The sequence below is a fragment of the Phyllopteryx taeniolatus genome, chromosome 5 (genome assembly GCF_024500385.1).
Source record: "Phyllopteryx taeniolatus isolate TA_2022b chromosome 5, UOR_Ptae_1.2, whole genome shotgun sequence".
Lineage (NCBI taxonomy): Eukaryota > Metazoa > Chordata > Actinopteri > Syngnathiformes > Syngnathidae > Phyllopteryx > Phyllopteryx taeniolatus.
The window spans coordinates 8,523,883-8,550,867 of NC_084506.1; the positions used below are offsets into that span (position 1 = coordinate 8,523,883).

The following is a 26,985-nucleotide window of genomic DNA, read 5'->3' on the forward strand; positions in this document are numbered from 1 at the left end:
GAGATAGATGTGATGGAGACGACAAAAGAAAAACTAATAGATGCTTTTACAGCGCATGGATGCATGAATGAACGTGTGAACGCCTGTGGCTGGCTGTCTGAGTGACTGCGCCACAGCCTGACTACATGGATTTATTCCCATAGTTCCATTGTGCGTCATGCACACAACTCAGCCTACTTTTTTCCACGTTAATTTAAACGTGTGAGTGTGAGCAACCAAAATCTCACCATCAGCCAAAAAATATTCCACCTCCCCGCTTCTGCCCTCGTCCCCGTCGAGGGCCTGGAGCTGATAAACAAAGGTCCCTGCAGTGGCATCGGGGGACACTCCAGCCTGGTATGGGTAAGGCTTCATTTTCCACTCAGGGACATTGTCGTTGACATCAGTGATCGTCAGCTTCACCTTGTTCAGGTACCAGTCGGGGCCTGGGGGAAAGAGCAGATAGTGACGGCACTGTGGCTACTGAAAGTGACAGCTGTCATGTAAGTGTGTGTGTGTGTGTGTACAGGTTAGGCAAGCAGACAGCTGAATCTGGAGCACAGACATGCAGCCAGTCAGCCGGGGTGCATTTCTGATCATGACATACACCCCCGCCTTCATTTTTAGACTGAAAGCATTTGGTTTAACATCAAAACCTGAATATAAGCGGTATATGCAGCACATCCGAATCGGATAAACAAAGCATTATTTGTAAAGAAAGACAGCATTTTTAGCTGAGCAAAACTATTAGAACAGATATGCTGAACTTAAAATAGATAGAAGTGAATAACACAAATGTGATTGGCTGGTGACCAGTCCAGAGTCTACCCTTCCTCTTGCCTCAAAGTTAGCTGGGCTAGGCTCTAGCTTACCCACGACCCTAATAATGACAAACAGTATAGAAAATAGACGGGTGGATCGATAAAAAAGACTCAATTTTTATTTTGTGATGCTTTCACCACCACCTCGTTCAGTTGTGGTTTGTTTTCAGCTGTCACTCCCTTCAATCTCCTTGATAGCAGATCAAAGTCATGCTCTATAGCAGCGGTTCTCAACTGTTGTCACCCTGGCATCTGTGTTTTCCTATTGTCGCAAGTTGCAACCCCCATTTATGGACGTTAAGAATATTAAAGAAAATCTTCTTTCTTCTTCTCCTTTCGGCTTGTCCCGTTAGGGGTCGCCACAGCGTGTCATCTATTTCCATGTCAGGTGTGCTGGACCATATCCCAGCTTACTTTGGGCGAGACGTCGGGTACACCATGGACTCTTTGCCATCTATTGAAAAAAAAAACGAGCACTGCCACTCACATTCACAAACTATGGACAACCTGAGGTCTTCAATCAACCCGACATGTATGTTTTTGGGAATCTACGAGGAAGCAGAACCACCCAGAGAAAAACCGCACAAGCACATGGGAACATTCAAACTCCATTCAGGAAGGCCATGAGTCGGGATTCGAACCCTGAACCACAAAAGTGAGAGGCAAACGTGCTACCCACTCAGCACCAGGCTACCTAGTATGCAGAACAAGTGCTGTTTTTGATACAAGATTGAAATGATTATATGTTGTGAAGTACAACAGAGATTTATTACCTATAATATTTCAATGTGTGAGGAATAGTCTACAATAAACCTACAAAAGCGTGGGGGCAGGCTCTCTCGACAAAACTATGCTTCTATTATCCATCAAGACTCCCAGGCTCCAATGGGACAACGCCTCAGCCACAGTCTCCTCTAGCAAATTTGTAAGTTGCCTTTATCTTCCCGCAGGGGCTCCGGACAACGCCTCATGACTGCAGGCATTTGGTTCCCATCTCACTTGCCCACTAGAGTGTCTAAGAAGATTCCCTGAATCCAATTATCATCTCGTGTGCCTGGTTTGACAGGAAAAATAAACAGTACCAGTCACAGTGAAGCATAGCCTGGAATGATTTTCAGTTATTGTTGCTAGGTACATAAAAGGAACGTAGTGATATGTTTTCAAGAACAACGGTCTTCATGCATGGATCTTGGCACAGGTTTGTTGGGAATTTGTTTAAGTGGGTATTTTGGGAAATTTGTTCCTAAGTTCTTAAACTATCATGAATTTGCCAACTGTGAAATATTTTTTGATGACCACATCAATGATGTTAATAGTTAAAAGGAGGTACAGTAAACTTTCATCAGCATCCAGGATTTTCTCTGGATCCAACAGGCTTCAACTTACCATGACAACTTTTTAGCAAATTGGTGTTTTGCCCATTTAAAAAAAAAAAAAAGACTTCTTCTTTTACAATTTTGTGAAACCTGCCACCAAAAGAGAGGCAAAAAAAAAAAAAAACACCAGATAAATTCATTGGTAATAATGATGATAAGAAAGGTCCAAAGTTATTGCTAAGCTTTCCAGTTTTAGTGACTGAATGTTCATAAAACAAAATAAACATATCTAACGCATCACTAGAAAAAAATTCAACAGCAAGTGTCTATGCACCCTGACACACTCCCCAAAAATGGATCTGTACACATGCACCAAAAGTCCACTTTACTTTTATAAACATATGGATTCATTTTTACTTTTTTTATTGAAAGCATGTGAGCAAGGAAAGCCAAAAAAAGCAGGAAGCAGAATTACCGGTATTAAATGATCAGAGCTCTAGGCCCCTACGTGGGGTTGCCTTCAACCACTTTCTGTCGAAATGCAGCACTGTGCAGTTGAGTCAGGCACTTAAGGCACTTGCGCTGATGCCATTGCAAGGTTTAATGGGGCAAAAGTGGAGCATTGTAAGCTAAGGCACTATTTTTAAAAATATTAGCTATGATCTTGTGTCAATGTGGCATGAGGAAATGTCAGATAAGGTGCCAAACAGTTTAGTAGGCAGCCATCAGAGGTTGCAACTGAGAAAAGAAGAACCGCTGCTGGGACACACGAACATACACACACGGATAGAAACACAAGCACAAGGGTTGGCGAGCAGTGATGTCACACCCTGACACATTATACATGATACAGCTGATAAGCATGTAACTGTCTTCCTGTCAGACAAACACAGACATGCAAAGTCACACTCCATCTTACACATACAAAGGTGAGTTACTAGAGGCCTAAAGGTAATTATGGATTTCAAATCCCATTATAAAAACAGTCACCTGCGTAAGGCGGGAGGCTATATGTGTACTTTTAAATCCAAGACAAAAGTAGCAGCAGATTTAGTCCGTTCACTACCTGAGCGTGAGCTCTCCTTGGAATAACACTGTTTCTCTTTGCTGGTGTCTGATGAAAAACATAAATTCCTTCAAAAAAAACCAAAAATTAAGCAAGTTACAACTGCTAATAGACTTACATTAGCACCACAAACAAAAGGTCTTTTCGCAGTCTTCATTGTATGTTGTACATATACTATACCACTGTATTGCCACTAGATTGCCTTGACTCGGATATGAATTTAAGTGACATCCCATTCTTAATCGATTGGGTATAATATGACATGAGTCCACCCTCTGCTGTTATAACAGCTTAAACTCATGTGGGAAGACTTTTCACAATATATCGGAGGTATATAGGTAAAGGAGTGTGTTTACGGGAATTTATGACCATTTTTCCAGAAGCACATTTATGAGGTTACACACGGATGTTGGACGAGAAGGCCTGGCTCTCATGCTCCGCTCTAATTCATCCCAAAGTGTTCTATAGGGTTGAGGTCAAGATTGTGCAGGCCAGTCAAGTTCATTCACATCAAACTCTCTCATCCGTGTCTTTATGAACCTTGATTTGTGGAAATGTCCAAAATATTAGCCTGAGGTATCGAAGGTCACGGGCATTCAATGTCGGTTTTGGGCCTTGCCGCTTACATGCAGTGATTTCTCCAGATTCTCTGAACCTTTTGATGATATTATGGACCGTAGATGATGGGATCCCTAAATTCCTTGCAATTGTACGTTGAGGAACATTGTCCTTAAACTGTTCGACTATTTTCTCACACACTTGTTCACAAAGAGGTGAACCTCGCCCCATCTTTGCTTGTGAACAACTGAGCAATTCAGGGAAGCTCCTTTTATACCCAACCGTGGCACCCACCTGTTCCCAATGAGCCTGTTCACCTGCGGGATGTTCCAAACAGGTGCTTGATGAGCATGCCTCAACTTTCTCAGTCTTTTTTGCCACCTGTCCCAGCTTTTTTGGAACGTGCTGCAGCCATAAAATTCTAAGTTAATGATTATTTGCAAAAAACAATCAAGTTTATCAGGTTGAACATTAAATGTCTTCTCTTTGTAGTGTTAACTATAGGTTGAACATGATTTGCAAATCATTGTATTCTGTTTTTATTTATGCTTAACACAACATCCCAACTTCATTGGAATTGGGGTTGTATACTCGTGTACTGTAAAATGCAGAAGCTGATACTTAAAAAATAATCCTGCTCATTCTTTTGAAACCTGTTTACAGTTAAAGATGCACTTTGATGGGAAATACACTATGTTACACTCCACAGAGTTCACAAGAGAAACATAATAGCAGTTAAGTATGTGACAGCTCCTAAAAGGATTGTTAGAGGGATAATAACAGAGGGAAGGAGAAGCAAGCGGAAAAGAATTAATCTATCTGCCTGCACACGCTTTAAAGTTGCTCTTGTAGTGAGAAAAGTTCTGGCTTGAATCCTGAAGATAGTTCCTTTTCAGATAAATTTCCACTGTATCGTGGGTGCTGAGAAACTAATCAATGTTCAGACGGTATCGCCTTAATGTCGACAGGGGTGGTTTATGCAATTCAAGCCTGATCATCCAGTTTCGTAAAACGGAACAATCCACTTGATGAATAATGGTACACGATAAAAGATTTCAGCGTAAAGCAGGGCCGTTAATCACCATAGAAATCATAGCTCTAGCTCTTAACATTTAGTCGACTGTCAAATATTTGCAGGAAGACGCATTCCTTGCTTCCTGCTTGCTGGTGTCTTTCCATAACACGTCTCTCTGGTAATAGTGGTGATGATTTTACAAGACTCCATCTAATTAGCCTGTTACAGACACTAATCAGAACCAAGGCAGATAATTAAAGCCTATCCGTTCTGGAATGATAATGAAGTATATATGAGTGTGCACGCCGCAAGTGAGAGTGCATGCAGCATGTCTTGCACAGCAGCAAATATGTGTGACTTCTCTCCTAATCTAGTATGTAGCACAGCAGCTATGAGTAAGTCCCTAGCAGTTGCACGACCCAAGACGCGAGACAAAAGATGGGATCAAGTAACGGAAAATGGTAAAGGCTCACAGGCTTCACTGGATTTCCAATAAGTCGAGTTTGCTTTTTAGTCTCAGGGCTCAATGTGATAAAACACTGCACTGTATGCAGCAAAGCCCTAAGTATTTGAAAGAAGCATTTGTTGGCAAAATGATGTATCATAAATAGGTGGATGACAAGGGTACAAAGTGTGCTTGACCGTCGCTCGCGAGTATGGTGTGTGTGTGTGTGTGTGTGTGTGTTCTATCTTGCTGCAAGCCGTTCTGTTATGTTCCCCGCTGTTAATCCTTTCCTTGGGTAGTTGCTATATAAAGTTCTTAAGTGGCTTGTGGAATAAAGAGAACGGTTGTCTCGAGTGCCTATGTGCACATATACACTGCCTGTGTGCACATAGAGTGTACACTGCCCACAGTAAAAGGACACGCACTGTGTGGGATGAGGGATGAGAGTCAACAGTAAAGCAGAGGATCATTGATACAAAACATGCAGAAGATCCACACAGGGAAATGTAATGGAGGAAGAGAGAAGTGCGAAGGAAGGAGTGTAATGTAACGTATGGAACATAAAGTAAATCTACCGGGTATTAGGACAATACAATGCTGGCAGCGTCGACACTATGTTTGGAAGAGAAAACAAAACTAGCGCAGAAGAGACTACACACGACATAACGTTAACACAGTTTACACTATTTCAAACAAGTAATATCAGTGGGTTGTTATGGATCCCTTGGTTCTCTTGTACCCAAAGGGGAATCATTTAAATAAACAAATATTTGCATGAAATTAAGTAATGTGTGTCTGCAAGCAAAAATGGCAATGGCCCAAACGAGACATAGAAATCCAGGGGTGCCGTCTTATATGCAGGTGAATGGAAAGTTAATATCAGTTCAGCGGAGGGTAATAATTTGTATCAATAAGCCTTTCCACACAGACACACAAATGCGTACACACACACACACACACACACACACATGAACACACGCACCCACGTGAGAACACAAAGAAACACACCCAACTCAGCCAAGCTCTATGCTTAAAGAAAAATGCACATGACAGCTGGAGATTGAACAGCATGTGGAATACATGAACTGCCACACGCACTCAACTGCAGCAGCCTTTTGGCTGAAACCAAAAGGCTGAGACAAAATGGCCGTTCGTTACACATTTGATATTCATTCAAATATGAGCCAAAGGACATTTTATAGATACTGCCTGCAGGTATGGGTAAAAGAACGAACCCAAAAAAAAAAAGTCAGATTAAAGGGCAATATTTGGACCGGATCAATGAGAACAACATGATTATACAATAATCCCCCTCACTCTTTCTCACACACACAATCAACATGAAGCGTTCTAAACAGGTAAGCCCCGGCAGGGATTGTAGGTTAATTAAACCTGTGGCTTAACTTTAGAAGAATTGTTGGCGGTGAGTGTGGGAACTTATCAATGTATGCGACAGACTGGCCCTTCTAAACTTGCACGAGCCATGTCAAACCGTAGTAGAACAAGCCCATTGAGCGTCACATGCCGGGACGCACCATGATTAAAAGCACCGTACAGCCCAGCTTGCCGTGATAATTGCAACAGAAAGTGACACAGCTTGAAAGGACCTGGAGATAGCACCGGGAAATAAATATGCTTCCCGACCTACCACAGACCGCCTCCAAGCTTGGATACGCCCTATTGCGTACTGTCAGGTTCGGGTGAGTTAACTGCGTTTTACTACGGCCGACTAGTTTCCTCATCAACACCTTGACCACGGTCGCAAATGTTTCGAGAGTTTAACATTTTTTCCAGGCATCCGTGTCAATCAGGACCTGTCACATTTGCCCAATTTGTCCCACTGTGTTGTGAAGGATATAACAATAAAAAAAATATTTTTTATAATAGAGTTTTTTCTATTAGGATGAGCAACGGAGCATGAACACATCAGATGAACATTTTGTTTTCCCTGTCGTTATAGTTGCCTCGTAGCTACAGTATTTATTTATTTTTCTTCACGCTTACTCATAACAGGGGAGGATTTGGACAAGAGTATTGAAGAGCAAAAACTCAAACACTCGTGCTTTTTAACTTGAGGGTAAACATTTAAACATTTGAAAATGAATTCCAACAAATACAGTCTTTAATTCCTTTTGATATACAATTTGTACAATAACATGATAGCACTACATATAAGGACGGTTTGGAAAGCAGACCTCGGCAAAGTTTGCTTTTGCAATCTTATCTGGCCCAAAATGACTTCCTCGTTATAACATTTTGTCTTTGCATCGTCCTACTAACAACTGGATAGAGATACAAAGAAATGTATATCTTATAATTAACAAAGGTGTCTATTAAATACCAGTAAGATTTACATGAAATCAACAGAAATGCATCATCACCAAAATGATTCCAAACGGTTTGCATTCAGCATACGTTTCTTATACTTTAGTTGTCCTATTTGATAAAACAGAAGACTGTTATTTTCTCTAACTCATATCTCAAATTGAATAAAACCAAATTGAATAAAACACAAGTCCAGTGCATTTGACTGTACAAATGGCTGCCTGTCAATGTGTACACGTGCATTTTTATAACTCGCACACTCACGCTAACCCACGCTCACACTTTTTGATGTGCCACAGTCAGGATATTAAAGTTAAAAAGACCAGAATGCTCTTTGACTGTGGAAATCAGATGGTGTCACATTAAGGATGACAAATGAAGCCAGTAATGGCAGACAAATACGGAAATAAAAGGAGGTCTTACTGTATACGGTATAGGCATAGACTGAAGAATTGAAACAGTATTTGCTATGAAGAGCACAAGATATTTTATCAAGTTACTGTCGATTTTTTCTTGATTACTTTTAATTCAATTAATAGAATGTAGACCTTATTTTTCTGTAAATGAACTTAAAGGTAAGAATTGATATGTACGCAATATGTCCATGATGCCATGGACTAAAGTGCTTCCCCACATCAGAGTTGATCCAGCCTGATGAAACATGTTTCGTCGGGGCATGCTTCTACGAAATGAGTGGCCATTAATGCCGAAAAGGATGAAAGACGGTGCCGCGCAATCAAAACAAATGAAGATGGATTTTTTTTATTTTTTTGCCAGGTACCCGCAAGATTGGTCTCAAATGAAGCTTAACAAATTGACAGATACGTATGATGTGGAGGACATGCTGCTGCCGTTGACCCAGCAGAGAGTCAGAATCAATTTTTCTTAGAGTTGCAACAAATAACAGGCCACATAATCTTCGAGTCACCAACTGTCAGAATGGAATTCAAAAGTTTTTGAACAAACCTCCCAATGATAATAGTTTTTTTGAACCATAAAATGTATTCAAAATGATTACGCACAACAGATTTGTAAGACCTTTGACAGATTTCAAACAACTTTCATTTATTGAATTTGTAGCATTATGCATCAAGTTATATTTACTGAAATCAAAAGCTATTTCAATCAAAAATATCTTAACAAGCCGAGTTACATTTTGACATAGAATCCCTTCTTTCATAGCAGCTGCATAATTCTTAGATCAATTAAACTTGTGACTTTTGGGAGAGTTTCTGCTTGAATTTCTTTTGAGATGGTGCATTGTCATGCTTCGAGATGATCGTGTTCATGAAAGCACCAGTTCTTCTTTTAGCACCATGGAAGAAAGTGCTTAGCCAGAAAGTCCAGATACTTTTCATAGGTCATTATTACACCTTCAGCTCTCTCCCTGGCATGTTTTCAAAGCAATTTGCACAACACACACACACACACGCACACAACTTAAGCATCTGTTGGTCCTTTCTTTTGCAGTAAACAACTGCCTGTCCAAAACTTAACTCACTGGAACCCTTCTACTGAACACAACTCCCACACTACACAATTAACTATAACTATAAACACACATCTTCGTATTTTAAAAGTATTAGGTCCAACTGTGGGTCAAGATTGTTCACAATTGTTCACACACACACGCGCATGATCATCAATTGCTTTTTACATCGCAAAGGAGGTACCACATTTTGTCTTAGATTTATAATTCTAATGTTTGCAACTATCTTAACTTGAAAACTGCTTAGCAATTTATGTAGACTGTGAAATGAAGAAGTGGGCAAAGTTCCAGTAATAAAATCCTTACATTTTGGTGTGGCTCCAGGAATATTTCATATAACAAGACGCCAAACACGGCACGCATTCTTGGCTATTTCCTACTGTCATACTGTCTTCCATACAATATTATACATGCTGCTAGGGAGGAATCGAAAATCTGGTGTTGTTAGCAAAGGTCTGCACTTGATAGAATATCCAAAAACTGAACCAACCATCATGGATATGATGAAGGTCCCAAATTATGGTGACCCCCGAGAAAAGCTACATTTATATATAGTTTTTTCTCCATCAAGGCAGTTCATGGTAATTTCCAATAAATTGGTTGACCGTCTTGTTTTACATCAAATACTGAGTGATAAAACATTGGGGGGTTTTTTCCCCTCAAATATACTATATGCTCCATAATGCTGTTTAAATGATATGCAAATCCAATGTGCGAGGTCTGTAAGACATGGAAATGAGTGGAAGTAAAAAGCTCCAAACTTCTGAGCTCAGCACATGTAAGACACCTGAGCAGAGTGGGATCAGCTTCCCACACACCTTCACATAGATCACGTCCAGTACAGTTATCATAATCTTAATTGGTTTATATAATGATATGCCAAGCTTGGAACTTAATTAGCCCCATGAACCCTCAGCTATTTTCAGGCTAATTTCACTACCTTCAGTTTTTATGTGGCTAGGCTCATCATTAAAAAGTTGTCTTATATTCTACAACTTATTTTTCAACTTATATCTCCCTACATTTGATCTGATAATACTGATAAGTTAAACCTTACAGTTTGCTTGTGCTTCACTACACTGTGGCATCACAGCTATTGTTTGATCATTAAAATATGGTTTTTATAGGAACTCCCTATTTACTCTATACTATAATAGGTTATATTATGTCAATATTGAATATCCATTCAGCCAATATCTTTTCACATCTAGAGAAACAACCATTCACACTGACATTCATCTTGGACCATTTAGACTCATCAATTAACCTAACATGCATGTTTCAAAACAATTTAAGAATGTACAATTAAATGGATACAAAGACAAAATTAAACAGGGTGCAGTTGTGTGTTTCAGACCCACAAGTGCAAGCCTGTGAAAATCTTGTGATCTAATATTAAAAGGCACAGCAAATTATTTGGCAAATTTTGAATGTAACATACCGTAAGTACTGTTTCTTACATAATCACATGCTGTGTGAAATGCAAATTTTGAACACAAAAACAACTGCTGCTGTCAATGCAAGTGAGCTCAGCTCATATCGCGAGGACGCTGTGGGATGCACAGGATGTCAGCTGATTGCTGACACCGGTCAGATGCACTCAACTAACTTTAATCTTGCGGTCGTGGCAAAGCAAACGGAGCACCCACGTGAGTGTGACTGAATCCAGGTGGGGCAGGCCGAATGAAAGAGAAATCTGTGTGACGGAGGCTGCACGCTGGTGCGTTCACTGTGAGGCAAGAGAGCAACTCGGTCACTGGGAAACAGTTCCTGTGCTGTAAGCGACACCGGTGACAGACGCAACAGGTGGAGAAGAGGCTATATATCTTCACTTTTACTGCTTAGTTTGATGCTTTTTATGACCACTTGGCATTAAAACGGGCCATCATTTTTCTACCTCATGGGCATGTAGACAGAAAGCAGCCCAGTTAACTGAACCAAGACTTTTCTCTCCATAACGTTCCTCTTTAAAGGTAAAATCTGTAAAAAAAAATGTTTTTAAAAAAAGCCTTCGTAATGTCTCGGTCGAGCAGCTGGCTGTGTAAAAATATCACACACTACATCACAAGTCTGTAACATAATGAGTCATCATGTAGATTTGTCAAATATGAACAATGTTTTCCGAATTAATTGTACTCATTCTAATTCCGCACGAGGTAATCCGTTTTATATTGCTGTGTATATTTCTCAGTGGTGTCATTATTTAAATGAGCATTTCTTCCACTAGTTGCAATTTCTTTTGGTCCACAGTGGGACTTGCCCAGTGAGCTACTGCTGCCCTGAATAACTTTGTGTTCGTTTTTCCCAACGATGTTTCGATCCCTTCAAATAAAGCTCATGCTGGTAATGCTAATGCAGTTTAATTCCTTCCGGGAATATTATATACCTTAAAGCAATCCTAGCTCAAATCAACTTTGTCCACTAGGAGGCAGTATAATGCAAATATACAGATACATATGAGGAAACGTTTGAAAACTGACTCAGTAAGTTGCTGTAATATAAGTCATATTACGCAGATGATAAAGAAAATATGCCTGTGAGTATTGTAATATTGTTTGTCTACATGTGTTGCTGCACTGTTTTTATTTGCAAATATCCATTGTTTCAATAATACTGTGACAGCTATGCTATTCGTGAGCCGGTCCATGACTTTTTGCATTGTCTGTTAGCATTCAGCTAACAGACTTTCGTCAGGCAAACCTATGTGGTTGTTTTAAATACATCAAGTGAAATTCTCTTTGTTAAACATTTAATTTTGAGTCGGCGACGGAGAGTGGTAATAAACAGCATTTGCTGTTGTGTTTAATTATTTGTTGTTCTGATTAGCTATTTGCTGTTGTGTTTCTTCTTTTTTTTTTGGATTGGCTGTCCTGTTTTTTAGTTTGCCGTTGTGTTTAGTTATTTGCTGTTATGTTTTGCTCTTCAGGGCCACTGTAAAGTTGCCTTAAATATTGGAAGATATTGTAATGAATGGCTTACGTAAAAGATCAGTTTGTTGTACAGTTTTAAAGCCTCAAACCTGTATGGTAGGTAACACAGGCTGCTAAAATGTGCATATGAATCTATTTTTTTTATTTTTTTTGGCTCTATATATTTCTCCCTTGAGGTCTTGATTGGCAGGTGAGAATAATTGGTGCACATATATTCAAGATTCCATTGTTACGTAGGTACGTCTATATGTGCAGTGCACCCAGCTCCAATATAAGGTTACATTCTAAAAGCGCTGCATCAGTAGTCAAGTGTTGTATTTTTACAACTCTGTGATGTGCATAATTTGATGTGATAGGGACGCACGTTTTCTATTGTCAAATTTGTGGTCGAACAATGTCCACGTTAACTAAACAGACACTCGATGCTGAGATAATTAGCACTCAAGCATTCATACAGTACACTCACGGACCACCGAGTCCGCGGCTTGACATGAACGTGCCGATACAGAATCACGCACCTTGTCCTATACACACACGCGCACACATACGCACACACGCATCGGCAGCAGAGGTGGGTAGGAACGCGTTACAATTTACTCTGTACATTTACTCAAGTAACATTTTGGATAACTTGTACTTGTCAGAGCAGTTTGAATGAAGCATACTTTTTACTTTTACTTGAGTATTTATGTTAAGAACAAACAGTACTTTTACCCCGTTTCAATACTCCACATGCTGCTCACTACTTTCATTTATCAATAATTGCCTGCGCGATCTGTTTTTAGACTTTCATTTTCGACTTCCGCATCTAATCCACCTCCCCTCTCAAAAAAATACAAACATAAATCAGTTAAGTTGTACAAATTCTAGGTCACATTAATGGTGGAAAAAGTTTTCAAATGTTTTGTCTCAGTCAAAACACAAAAACCTGGCATTTGTCGCTTTTTCATATCCACTTTTCACTGGGGACTTTCTTATTGTTACTCAAGTAATTATTTGGAGGACTACTTTTTACTTTTACTTGAGTCCTATTATTCTTACCCGAGTATAATATTTGGCTACTCTACCCTCCGATAGGGGGGTTGCTTGACTATTTGTGTGTCTCTAATTAGTCAGAGTATTAGGCAGAGTTTTATCAAATTGTGTCGTATGCGCACTCACGTGTGCCTTGTATGTGCATTCATGTATGTAGAATTTAGGCGTGAGCGCAATTGTGCATGTACGGTACTGACATGATGTCACTCCACCATATGTTTGTTACCTCTGCCAATGACAGGCATTCGCTGTTTTACAAAATGTTTTTTTTTTTCCATCTCTAACTTGAACAAAATCATCTTGTGTCTTATTTTTCTGATGAGTAGAAATTTGACAAATTTGAAGATAAATGTTTTTTAGTGGCACGGTTTTGTTTTTTCACCAATTTCTTGGCAGCAGTTTTTTTTTTTACGTATCAACCTGGATTTTTTTTAAGTGAGCTGGGACTCTATCAATGATCAAATCCACTCATTCATCACCCCATAAAACAACCCCTATATAAAAGCGGCCAGATGCTTCTTTGTCGGGGCAAGCAAATGGATGAGTGGTTCCAATGCCCTCCTCAGCTTGCACTTGCCCTGGGTTGGAGAGGGAAACATAGTTTGGAGAGATTCAGTGAAGCTACAAATAAATAACTCCTATTTCCCCAAGGGATGACGTGTGGGGAAGGATGGCAAGAATGATGCAGGATTAAGTTGGGTGTTTACCAAGAGAAGAGAGGAGAAGAAATGGTAGTTGAAATGGGAGGTGAAACCGTGATGCTCTCTTTCATTCCAGCCAGAAAGGTGCACTGCTCAAAGAGGCTTTCATTCGGTCATTTGTCTCTATCAGCAGCCATCTCACAGTGTTAGCGTGTGCCAGAGAAGCTATCTTTCTGTGTCTTTCTGGTTTGATGATAGAGAGGTAATTTCACTTTTCTGGCTGTGTGACTCTAATGCTGAAGTGGGCGAACGCACGGCGGGATGGGAAAGAATGCATTTGGAGGGGAAAGAACTCGGCGAAAACAACGACTGTCGCTTGCGGAATCAACGGCTATGATTTTGGACTGTTCAGCTGACCCATTATCTTTTAGGGAAAAAAAATGGAATGAAATATTACAAGCAAAACTGGAACAAATATCTAAACCAATGCACATATTTCTCAATTGAGACTCATTTTTGACCATAGTGAGAGATCTTTTTGTTTTTTCAGGATTTGAAAAAGAAATATAGAAGAATGAAATATCGATACAACCTCAAAACATTGACATCTACAACAGGAAGTGGAACCCAAACAAATGAAAAGGTTTCCACGCATGTCGCATACGAAAGCACACATCTGCTCTCCCTGTAAACATGTAAACACAATCATGCTCAAACGGGATTGGGTCTAAATGTTGCTGCTGTTCCCATGACTGAATGGGATCCTAATGGAAAGTAATGAGAGTGTTTTCCGGCAGATGTGCCCTTCAGCAACTGTAAAAGCGATCGAGGAAGAACATCATCCAGCCAGTTGACACCATCTTCTGTGATTAAACCTTGTATTTGTTGAGGGAATTTGAATGTCATACCCCAGGATATCAGAGTAGGTTCCACTGAGCACCCCACTGAAATGACAAAAGCATTGGCATGTCAGCCATGCCCAAAATCTTTTCGAGACCCATCTTCTTCACTGGAGTGTGAAATTATTTTAGCTCCCTGCTCATTATGGGATTGTAGAATGCATTATAGTTAGGGCTTTTATGGTGTACCGCAGCATTAATTCAATTTGCCCCATTCACGCTTTGGTATTATCACGCTCGGTTCACGCTACAGGGGAGGAAGCCGCTGAGCAGTGCACGCTGGCCTTATCTCTAAAGGATATAAACTACACTACCCAGCTCAATCAGGGGCTCCTCTAACCATTCATCCACCATTCCTCTTCCTTCCCTCCGCATGCCGTTTCCTGCGGCAACCTCCATCTCTCTTTCAATCCTCTATCGCTTGCTCTTCATTTCCCTCTGAGCTGATGATTGATGGAGGTTGTCCTCAAAGCCCTTTTCGATATCTTTCCATAGAAGCATACGCAGGCACGCGAACGTAAACACACACAAAGGCGCACAGACACACACGTACGCAGCCAAGCCAAGCCTAATAAGAAGCCACACAAGTTTATTGACAGAATGAACCAGAACTTTGTTCTTTGTTTGTTCAGTGTGCCATTCTGGGAGCATGTGCTGTTGTGCAAATGCGCAGTTGTGTCTTGAACGTTGCGAATGCATCGGAGTGGAGCAGCTGTTGCTTCAACTTAAATGCCGCAATGCTTGCACGAATGCAAAAGTGACAAAACGCCAAGGAACACGGTTTATCCATTGTCTGCGCTTGGCTATACAGTACACCCTGCTTAAGTTGTATGCATTGTGCTTTACATCAACATGTGGCTGGCTTATAGGAAATGGCAGAGGAGGAGGCGGGGAGAAGGATAAAGTCCTCATTTAGACAACTAATCCAGCGAGCAGCCTGTGCTGTGAGGACCATCATCTCCTGTCATTAGCGACCGGCAAGATTAAACAAGATCAATGTTTATGAGCCACTGCGCATGAGACAAATGTACGATTAAAACTGCTCCATGAGTCATTCTGTTATTATCTCTCATCATGCCTACGGCTATGCATGATAATATAGAACATACGTAGGTGCGAGCAATTTTAATCAACAGCACCGAATCGATGATCGGATCTTTTTTTTTTCAAGCAATAACCATCAGAAGGATTTGAAGTAAATATTTTGTCATCTGGCACTCATTCTAAATATTATGGAAAACTGGGTGACTCCTTTGCAACACCGAGGCGATAATTGCTGAACAATAGGAGGCGCCTTTGGGGATACAGCTTCCATTTAATGCATGACAGACAAAAAGATCATCATCAAAGCCACGATATTGCCCATTTGTCCATGGAATTACTGAAATAATTTACAGTGTTGTAGCAGAAAGGGCAGCAGTAATTATGAGTCGATAAAGTGCAAATGAAGAAAAAACTGAGCTGATTCCAATACTTCAAAATGAATTATGTGGAAACTTTAAAAGCTTGCTCTTCTCTTCTTCCCCTTTTCCTTTGTTTCATTTTGAGTAAAAGAGCTTCAGAGGACTGCAGCAAGCTCTGCCCTCAGCTCCAGGTCTTGATCGTTAATGTGGGGCAGTTGAGCGTGTCTGTGTGTTTCTACGGCATGGCTGGCACGGCTAACGACACAGCGGCATCCCAATTCGGCACATCACAGGGCTGTACAGACCATATGGTGTGATTGGATCACTGAATTAAAGCCCTACCCTGTCGAGGCACAGCAGCAGCAAACCACTGATGTTCACTGGGGAAGCTCTGACACAAATTCGGAGCTCACTTCAAGCACGAAAGAAAACCACAGACATTTCATTTGTGACTATTCGGAAATCCGTCAGATCACAAAGCAAGTAGAAGCAAACTCGGTCCAGCTTCCGTTTTAACGCATGGCACTCTCTGTTTCCTTGCTCGCCAATTGGGCTGCTCTCTCACACGCAGTCAAACTGCCTTTTACAAGTATCCGAATGGTGAAGAACACGCTGTCTCCTAGATGTTGTTCATCAGCTCTGAGAGGCTCTACATTATGTCTGCTTCAAATACATGTGCTCCTCTAATCAGCCTTCATCTGGCTGTGATGGAGCAACGGACAGTGTCTCGCTCCTCAAAATGGATTAAATTGCCGGGCCCAGAGATGGACGTCATCGTCAAACACAATCCCTCTGCATTCTTCATTCAGTCCGTGAACTTTAGCAAGAGTATTTATCATCTCTCAACGTGGCAGTTTTATCTGTTCGACAAAAGCTGCAGCAGGGTGTAGCAATTTAGTATCACGCAATTAGTGCACTTTTGCTCTTTCTGCAATTTTTGGACTGTCCTCTTAAGCAACATTTACAGCATGTCAAATAGTACTGCATTAAGAATATCCTTGGTTAAAGTTCAATAGGAAAACCTTTCAAAATGTCTGTGTCTCTGTGTTTAACAGTTGGCCTCTGGCCCCCTGAGAGCAGAGCGCCAACCATTCTCAAGCTCACTTAATTGGACCTTGGGGTACGAAAGGTTGCAAAATACAACACCAAATAGATAAATAAGCACAACGTATCCCAACACAAGCTTCAATTTGGCACCAGTGTATTGGTTGAAAGGTGGCCAGAGCGGTTGATTCATTGCAGTGCTTAAGGACGGTGCCATCAGCTCTTGAACTGGTGCAGACCTCTCTCTCACAGACTTTGTAAACTGACAGAAACAGTCTGTCACAGCCCATTCTGTGACATACAAATTGTTGTTTAAAATGTTGTTTTGTGAGAGGAAGCAAAACAGCTCCTGGTTTAATCGATACCACAAAATCAATGCAGCTCCACTGGGAAATGCCACCAAAAGGCCGTCCGGCATGCAAAGGTAGACCTGAAGAAAAGTTGTACATGGAAAGAGAAAACAAAGGGTGTCGAGGGGGGGCCTTGTTCGTTGCATATCTTTCCGGTCCAATCATGTGAAGTACCCAAGATATCAGGAAATTGAAACACAATTAAGCAATTGGTTAAACTTAAATCTTTACCTCCCTTCAAGTCCATCATATTTTCTAATGAATAGAATTACATCGTGTCAGGTAGGAAGAACATGATATCAAATGAGCATGTTGCGCTCATTTGTCACAGAGGTCCACACCAGGTTGCATAAATGTATTGTGTGCGCTATTTGAAGGTCAGCGAGAAGTTTGCCGGAGAGGACCTGCCTCCTCGCTTTGCCCGCAGTTGACAAGGTGTGTGATAATGGGCATCAATAATGTAAACTTGAATGTAGCCATGAGTGTCCTCGGCTGCCGCTCACCTCTCCCATCCTCATCCTCAGCATTAGAAAACGTACCTTGACGTCTGCATGCACAAATATTTCCTCGTTCTCAACCTATTTTGCTGTGACAGTTTCACCGCTCGGATATGCCAGATGTACGAATACTGACTTTATCAAGCTAATTTAGTGTGCAGGTGTTCAGTTTGTTATTTTGGGAGTGCCAAAAGAGTCAAACGTATTCGCACTACTAAACAGTTTAATCGTGTCTGAAGGAAAAAAAATTAAAAAATGAAAAAAAATGTCAGTGAGTGTAGAGAGAGCAGTGGCAACGAGAGCTCTTCAGGTAAAGTTAACAAATTTCACTTAATTGTTCAGAAATGTATTTATTAAGAACAAATACTGTATCTTTGTTCATCTATCAATGCCAGTGACGTATAGTGACAGACAGAACAAATTCATGTTCCTCTATTAAATGGAAGAAAGTACATAATTGACTTGTACTGTATATCCACTTTTTTTATTTATCTTATATAGCGCCTTTCATGAAACCTCTTCAAGTTTTGGTACTAATGAAAGGAGTGATTTTAAAGACAGTTTTGCAAATTAAACAAGTTCACCAGTCTTATCCATCCATCCTTCCATTTTCTGTACTGCTTCTCCTCACGAGGGTCGCGGGCGTGCTGGAGCCTATGCCAGCTATCCTCGAGCGAGAGGCGGGATACACCCTGAACTGGTCGCCAGCCAATCGCAGGGCACATATTAACAAACAACCATTAGCACTCACATTCACACCTACGGGCAATGTAGAATCTTCAATCGACCTACCATGCAAGTTTTTGGGGGTGTGAGAGGAAACCGGAATACCCGGAGAAGACCCACGCAGGCACGGGGAGAACATGCAAACTCCACAGAGGGATTTGAACCCCGGTCCTCAGACATGTGAGGCAGATGTGCTAACCAGTAGGACACCATGCCGTCCTTCAGCAGTTTTATTTCATTTAAAATCTTAAATATTTTGATGTGGAAGCCAGAAAAAAAGTTTACTGTAATACCGTAGTTTTTTTTATAGCATTTTAATGACTGTTTTTTTTTTCTAAAAAGAGAAAAAAAAAATTATAATAAGTTTTTACTAACATAACATATGAGTGAATAAGGCCCATTAGTCCTTTTTTTTTTTCATACTTGTTCAAAGGGCAGTATTCCCCCAATATACCCACGCGAGATGATTGAGACAAATTAGATAGAACGCATGCCCTTTTCCTGCTGTACACTATTGTATTTTTCTGGAGCCCTTGTATCCTGCAGCCATTTGTTCTGTACAGGCACACCTGCACCACCACAATAGTTTGTCTCTTCTGCCCTCAAAGCAATTTAAGATTATGTTTCACCAAGCTGACCCCACATTAGTACCATACAGCTGGCCGTGACTAATCGGGCTGCCCTTTCCTTATCGTCTTCTCCAGAATTGACTCTTTCCCGCCATCTTTTTCTCTTTTCAACCTTGCGTACATTTCTCATTCGCCCAGGTCGGTGCACCTTTGCCTTGCGTAATCTTTTTCTGTCTTTAAGTCACGCTCTGTGACCGTGCAGTCAGCAGTTAATGCTGCACATTTGATGCCCCTAATAGCACTGCCTTGTAATCACTTTGCATATATTCTCCGTGGGTCTCTCGGGGTTCTTTTGAACCAAATGCTGCAGACTTTATCTGTAATTGATGATCGCTAACTTTTTGTCATATCGACACATTTATTAATTGAATGACTTTGTTCAAAGTTCAAGCTGTTAGCATCATAAAAGCTAATCTACTAACTCAATAACTGCAGGGCAATGTCTTGCGTAACATTTCTCAAAATAAGTTAACCCACTGTGTAATAAACCGTGACGATGCCTGACAGACACATCGGAAATGAAACAATACAGTAACTTGCATGTCTTGAGATTTGTGTTTGTTTTCTCTGCATGCACTGTTAAGATAACTGATAGTCAACATTGACATTATGAAATAAAAACAAACAAACACCTTTTGAACATAGTGAAAATGTGCCGTTTGTTAGCAAAGTTCTCTGGTCATTTAAAAGCCATTCTACTCTTGTTACATGGTATTTAAAATGGAATCTGCTTGGTAAAAATGTATTTGTGTATGCAATTGATATGTATTTATTTTCATGGCTGACATTGTACTGAGCAGCCAAATACGACGTACGGGTGCAATAAGTGAAATTTCCTGTTCTGTGGTTATCATCGCACTTGTCCTTTTTTGACACACTTGAAAAACACATAAAGGATATAGAAAAAGCAAAATGACACTTTTGATTGACAACTCCGAGATGATCAGTGGCCTGAAGTCTAATGATAGTTGCTGATGTCTTGTTTGATGTCACACATGATGATGATTTCAAATCTGAACTGAAATTTCGTTTGAGTTTTGAGGCATGTTTTTTTTTGTTTGTTTGTTTTTTTTTTTAGAAAATGCTGATTCAACTCTAAAGTGTATGACTTTTGGAGCTTTCACCTTTGAGGGTTCAACTGTACTTTGAACTTCGAACTTAACCTGGCGATCCATCAATGTGCAATTGTGTGAGTAAAAACAAAATAATAATAAATAAACCCTCAAGTTTCTGCGTCATTAAATTATGTAAATGTTGCTGCCTTGCCAGAGGAGTTTATGCAAGGTCCACTTAAGTCTGTGCTCCGGATCATAACCTGCATGAGTACAAATCCAACATGACGCAAATCCATCACACCTACTAAAAATGTAATAACAATAATCCGGCCTTGCCTGTGTGGAGTTTGCATGTTCAATTCGTGCCTGGGTGGATTTTCTCCGGGGACTCCGAAGGTTCATTTAAGACTCTTTGCTCATGGGTGTGTGCGAATGGTTGATTGTTTATATGAGCCCTGCAATTGGCTGGCGACCATTTCATGGTGTACCCCGCCTCTCGCCCAGTCAGCTGGGATCGGCTCCGGTACGCCCGCGACCCCAATGAGGATAAGCAGTACATTCAAATTTGGCAGGCTTGTGAACATGACTCTTCTCTGCGGTGTGTCGAATTTACATGCCATTTTTTGGGCCTGCTTAGTGCCACTTTAAAACATTTTTGGTGCCTCTTTATTAAAAAAAAAAATGAAAAATCTATTGTTCTACATTACAATGCCAATGTTCAATGTTTTTTGGAACTGAAAGTTAATTGTTCTTACAAAGGATGTACTTGAATTATTATGCCCTATAATATTACATCAGCGGCATAAAAAACCATCAACGATACTATTGTTTATTGTGATTTTTGAGTGCGTTTTTGGGAAAAATATACAAAGAAAATTACTATTGTGGCAGGCCGAAACATAATATATTGAGAGAGCTAGCGCAATGGACAAGACAAAAATATTGTACAAATTGTAGAAATAAAAATCGGCAATATAGTGGAACCACATGTGAAGCAACAACAGTCATATAGCAGAGGATTCCTGTATCTGTACTCCGTGATAATAAATTGCAGGGACTCATTTTTCCAGGGCTGGGACTCATTGTTTCACATCGTCTGAATTGTAAAATGGTGTGTGTGTCTTGACTGGCCAGCTTCTAGTCGTGTACAGTATATTTAACTTTTTTTTTTTGTCCAATAAGATTTCATCTTTTATGTGTTGCTATATAAATGTGATATGCTCAAGGCTTTCAGAATCCCGAGTGCAGGCATCAAACACCGTCACACCTTTGAAATGGCTGTATCTTTTTTTTAACCACTCAGATTTTAGATTCACCAACCTGCACCATCGCGAAGACCGAGCGAAAACGGCTTTTTTTTCCCATCCTCTGATTGGTTCAGCTAAATAGTCTTCTGTGTATAGCCCTCAGAAAGGTTGAGCTGCATATGTGCATGAGATTGATTTACTGGGGAGGACAATGTCAGACATGATTAAAATATAATTTTCAAGGTGCACTTCTCAAGAGAAACCTGACTTTGTGAGGCAAGGTCAACCAACATAGTTGCTGTCTGGCTCGTTTCAACCCGGAAAATTATTTTATTTTTTTTTTTGGGGGGGGGAGGGGGCACTTTTCAGAGCAGCATGTATGACCAAGCCAGTTAGCTTACACAGACAGGCAGGAAAAAAGCAAGGAGGTCTGCTGTGACTTTATCAGCATCTCCAGTGAGCAAGATGTATTTTATGTTTTTGTTGTGTCATTACATAAATATTGATTGTGAAGTGCTCAGGGAAGCTATACGCTGGGGCAAGCCTCCTCAACTGTCTCCTCCACTTCGTGCTGTGTGCCGGTGGCTGTCTGTGCAGTGAGACTGTACATATGGCTACAAAGTCATTTTTTCTTTGAGGATGTCAATCTTTATAATATAAGTGCCTTCAATATTTTATTAATTTTGTATAGTGTTGTTGTTTGAGGAGTCTTTTTTGTTTGTTTGTTTGTTTGTTTGTTTGTTTGTTTGTTTGAGGAGTCGAATTAATGATTCATTCTTTGTGCATATGTGACATTGATCAGTGAAAGCTGGCAATTGCAAAGTTAGTCCGCCACCGGATGTGGTGCAATTCTTGAAAGTAACAGTTATAAACAAAAGTGCTGTGTTTGTTGCTTGAATGTTGCTGCCTTGACATCATTTTGATAAAATAGGATCGAATGCCTTTTATTGTTTACTGTACGAAGATTTGCTTTGTAAAGCGTACTTATTGATCCTATGTTATGTTTTTCGTCCTTCTTTCTTGGAAAACCACACCCATACACCCAGACAAATAAACATATACTGTCTGTGCACAAAGAGACAGGAATTGTATTCAAGGGAAAAACTGAAGTAAAGGAGAAAAAGTCACACAAATTTTGTATTTGCGAGTATTTTCATGGGTGCCCTATAAAGGTTTTTTTTTTTTTTTCTTCCAAGCATTCCGGTTCACATGATTTGCGCACGTGTGGTAACGTCACAGTGGCTCTCCAGTGAAGCTTACGATGCAGATGGTGGAAGATAGTGTGTGCACATTGTACAGCATTATAAGGCTGGTGCTAGTGAAAAGGCCGAAGTCGAAGCTTGTCTTTTATTTTTGAATAAAATCATGTCTTTCCTTTGAGGGAAAGAAGAGACCAGTTGCTGCCACGATTGCGATGTTTTCTATTTGCGTGTGTTGATGAAGAGCCTGAGTCAACTATACACAATTTATCACGTTGCTCTGCGTTTTATCACCAATTTTAAAGCGCTCACACATCATTGTGTCCTTTACGCACGTGTAAGATGGTCAGACATGTCGACCGCACACTACAGCATTGGCGTATGTTAATTTACAAAGTTACCTTGGGTCTGTTCCCCTCATACCTGTCGAGCTACGTCTGCCCGATAAATTCTGGCAGTTGTGAGACTCGATCTGAAGCCCGCATGCTTTTAACTGTACCTAAGATCCGCACTGCGCTAGGGAAACATTATTTTCAATAAGCAGCTTCTTCTTCATGGAACAATCTTCATTAACAGCCGAAACTGAAGGATCTAGTCTCACTGAACCCTTTTAAAGGACTTTAAGCAGCTGGGAGGCTGAAACATCGGGCTGTGATTGAATTGAATTGAATTTGGTTTGAAAGCGTTCGGACGGATGCTGCTGATTGTTGTTTATGAGATTGTTTGTCTGAATGTTTTTAGCTTGTCCTGTTAAACTCGTTTGATGTGTTTGTCGCCTGTCCTGACCAGGAGACTCTTGTCAGAAAGATGTTTACTTTCAGTGAGGTTTTCCTGGCTAAATAAAGGTTAAATGAAAACAAATATGAACTTTTGTTCGCCTGTATGCTTTCATGACGAGTAGCGACATACAAGTACACATGTATAAGTTCCCCGTGAACAATACCCAGTACCTGTATGTTATATGACATTATGGAGTGAAAGATGCCCCGTAGCAATATTTGTTAGCGGCCGAATAAATAATGAAACAAAATATATCTCTCTTTCTGTAATGCCACACATTGTTGTATTGTGTTTTAGTATTTTTTTTTTTTTAAATTGCAACGTGATAGTGGTGGTATGAAGGGGTGGGGTGGATTGGGTCTCTTAAAGGTCAGATGACAAAGATGTTATGGGGTCAGTTAAAATTAATATTTGAATTGTTTATATGTTATGTAATACATGCACGTAACTTCCAGCATAGATTAGCTAAAAATGAGCATTTTATGACGCATATTGAGTCATCCCCGAACATACCCGAAGCTTAAGACACCCGGGTGTGGTTCCTCTATCCACCACAAGGGCTACCAGAAGTGACGTTGCCATTGACAAACACAGCTCGCTACACACTATACGCAATGGCGAGCAACGTGTTGGAATATGAGGAGGAGGAGCATTACTAAGGAATACAACCATCCATCCATCCATTTTCTTTTACTGCTTATCCTCACTAGGGCCGCGGGCTGCTGGAGCACATTTCCTGTTTTAGGTCAATTAGGTTTACCAAAATTATTTCAATTTGCTGAAATATACATTATGCAGAGTATACACACAAGCAACGATGCTCACAATTCCACAGGACATTCACAAGTACATTATTTAAACTGAATTCAGTATATGAAGTTCCACTTTATGAAATTGTCTTTGACTGTCTTCTCTTTTATTCTGTTTTCACATCACAGAGGTAAAATGCAAATAATGTGGGGGAGTGTGGAAAAAAATTGGATTAAAAGAAAGCATGAGGCATGATGCTGGTAATCAGCAAAGGGGGGAGAGCAAAAGACAACCCTTAACTAAACAGGCCTGGTACCTGCCAAAATAGAGAGAGAGAGAGAGAGAGAGAGACTTTGAAGGTCCTTTCCCCTGTTGTGCTTCACAGATGCCTGCACCATTGGTTCAATACTCCATGTAAACCATCACATGCCATAAGATATTCTTTCTAAGGTGAAAAGAGAAGGATTCTTGGATGGAACGACCAAAGGAAAAAATTCTCCTCCGGCGCAAATCTGAACTGACATCCTCTGTGGGTCCGTCCAATCCTTCAGTGGAAGAACTGTGCAGGAGGTCTCTCACTCGCTTGCCTCCAAACGGCACTAAAACTGGTTGTTGTGAGTCATGAGTCATGGCCTACTTCTGTTGCGTTTACCTGTTTTTCTCACATTGCAGAAGCTGTGGTAGAAACCTAACAACATTAGTGATGTTGCAGTTTAGGAGGCAAACATGTCCAGCCAGTTACCAGGGGGCGCAGTCATAGAGCAAAGAGGGAGCATAGCATTAACAAAGCAAAAAAAATAAAAATTATTAAACTGTGTGATCTGAATCATTCAAGTGTCAAAGTCCAAACAAGTAATGTCGCCGTTACTGCACTGGAACTCATCTGACAAATTCTCCATTTAACGAATATACAGTTTTAATATAAATTTTTAGAGTGGTATCAATTTAACATAATAGTAATTATTGTGCTTGCGGTCTGCAGTGATGTAGAAATGCAATGCATTGTATATTTCTTTTTACACTAAGTACTTTGGTTACCTTGTAATTGATCTCATTAGATTATGCAATTCTAACTAATGAAGTGGCCAGTGTAAGTGCATACACTTAGGTGCTTTTTATTAGTAATTCTTAATTCGTTAATGACTTTACGTTACGTTAGTTAAGTAGTATGCTAACTTAATTGACAAATTGCAATTGGACAAACACAAATATGTCTTTTGTTCTGTCAAAAATCAAGAAATGTCAAAAGTAAGTGGCATAATGACTCAAGGTATGGTGATAACTAGATAATATCTGACTATTATTTCATATATATTGCCTTCAAGATTAGGCGCAGACTAGTTGAATCATTTTTACTCACAATAAATGATCAATAATGACTGCATGCAAAACTGCATAGGTAGAGTTAATGAGAAATGGCAGTGATAAATGAATAATGCATCAGTAGCAGTGGCAAAACTCTTATTATGATTATTATCATATTGTGGAAAAAAAAAAAAAAATAGTACCTCTATGCAGGATGGTAGATCGAAAAAAAAATCTGGTTGAAATATGTGCTTGGAATTCCAATTTGTTTTAGTAACTGGCAAAATATCACATTATTCTTTTAAGCACTTTGTTTGATATGTCAACAGAATAAAAAGTGTGTTGATTCATCGGGTTGTCGATGGAGATTGTACTGTACAGCATGTCATGGACGATGCATGATTGCCGTACCTGCTTATCTGGACTGTGCCAGAACACTTTGCCTTTAAAAACACAAAAGCAATGGAAATCCCCATTCAATGACAACTTTATGAGCAATCACCTGGATTATCAAAATTGTAGTCACCCCTAAATAGCTGCCATGCAGGCATTTTCTTGGACCACTTAAACAAGCGGCAGGCTTAACAATGTCCAGAAGAGCAAACATTTTGCAGTGGCGCATTATTGAAATACAGTAATACTGAGGAATAAAAATGTTAATGTCAAGGAGGAAAAGGGTCTGGCTCTGGAATGTCATCAACAAAAGTAGAGCGCGTTAATATGGCAGATTTGCTACATGGGGAAGATGTGGTCTGAATGTTAAAGTAAACAACAATAATTCCCTCCTTTCTGAGCCCTGGGTCTTTACATATTAATGTCAGCGGGCAGGAAGTGTTATTTAACTTCTTCAAAATGATGGTGAAGCGCTCTGTTTGGCATTCAGCATGTGACTTGAAGCCGCACCGACCGTTCTGAACGAGCCCGAGTTCAGCAGACGATGCGACACACGGGATCTTGTTAGAACAGAATTCTTTGGTCAGTTGACCAAATGAAATTACATTCATGAGTCATGCAGAGGCAAATGCATAGATCCATCCATCCATCCATCCATTTCCTGAGCCGCTTCTCCTCACTAGGGTCGCGGGCGTGCTGCAGCCTATCCCAGCTGTCATCGGGCAGGAGGCGGGGTACACCCTGAACTGGTTGCCAGCCAATCGCAGGGCACGTAGAAACAAACAACCATTTACACTCACATTCACACCTACGGGCAATTTAGAGTTGTCCATTAACCTACCACCAGCATCACACTTGAGACGAGACACCCAAATGTCTTGACTAAGCCGTGGGCATACACAGTATTTTTTTTATAGGATGTCCAATTTTTGTTGATGTAAAGTTCCACCGATGTCGTGTTGATGAATAAATTCCAACAGCAATGGTATCGCAACGACGACGACGACCATAATACAGCTAAAGCCAAAATACAAATCAGGTTCGGAAGGCTGCTTCAATCAGGCATCTGCGTGCAAGGATTTGGGAGG

General features: G+C 40.4%; 1 protein-coding gene across 4 annotated transcripts in view; it reads right to left on the reverse strand.

The window, feature by feature from the left end:
• Window positions 1-26,985, reverse strand: part of LOC133477831 (neural-cadherin-like) — a 106,119-nt gene that overhangs the window by 70,147 nt on the left and 8,987 nt on the right. For all 4 annotated transcript variants that reach the window (XM_061773037.1, XM_061773038.1, XM_061773039.1 and 1 more), the window contains exon 2: window positions 228-425. In XM_061773037.1, coding sequence (XP_061629021.1) covers window positions 228-425 — 198 coding nt within the window. The remainder of the gene's footprint in view (window positions 1-227; window positions 426-26,985) is intronic.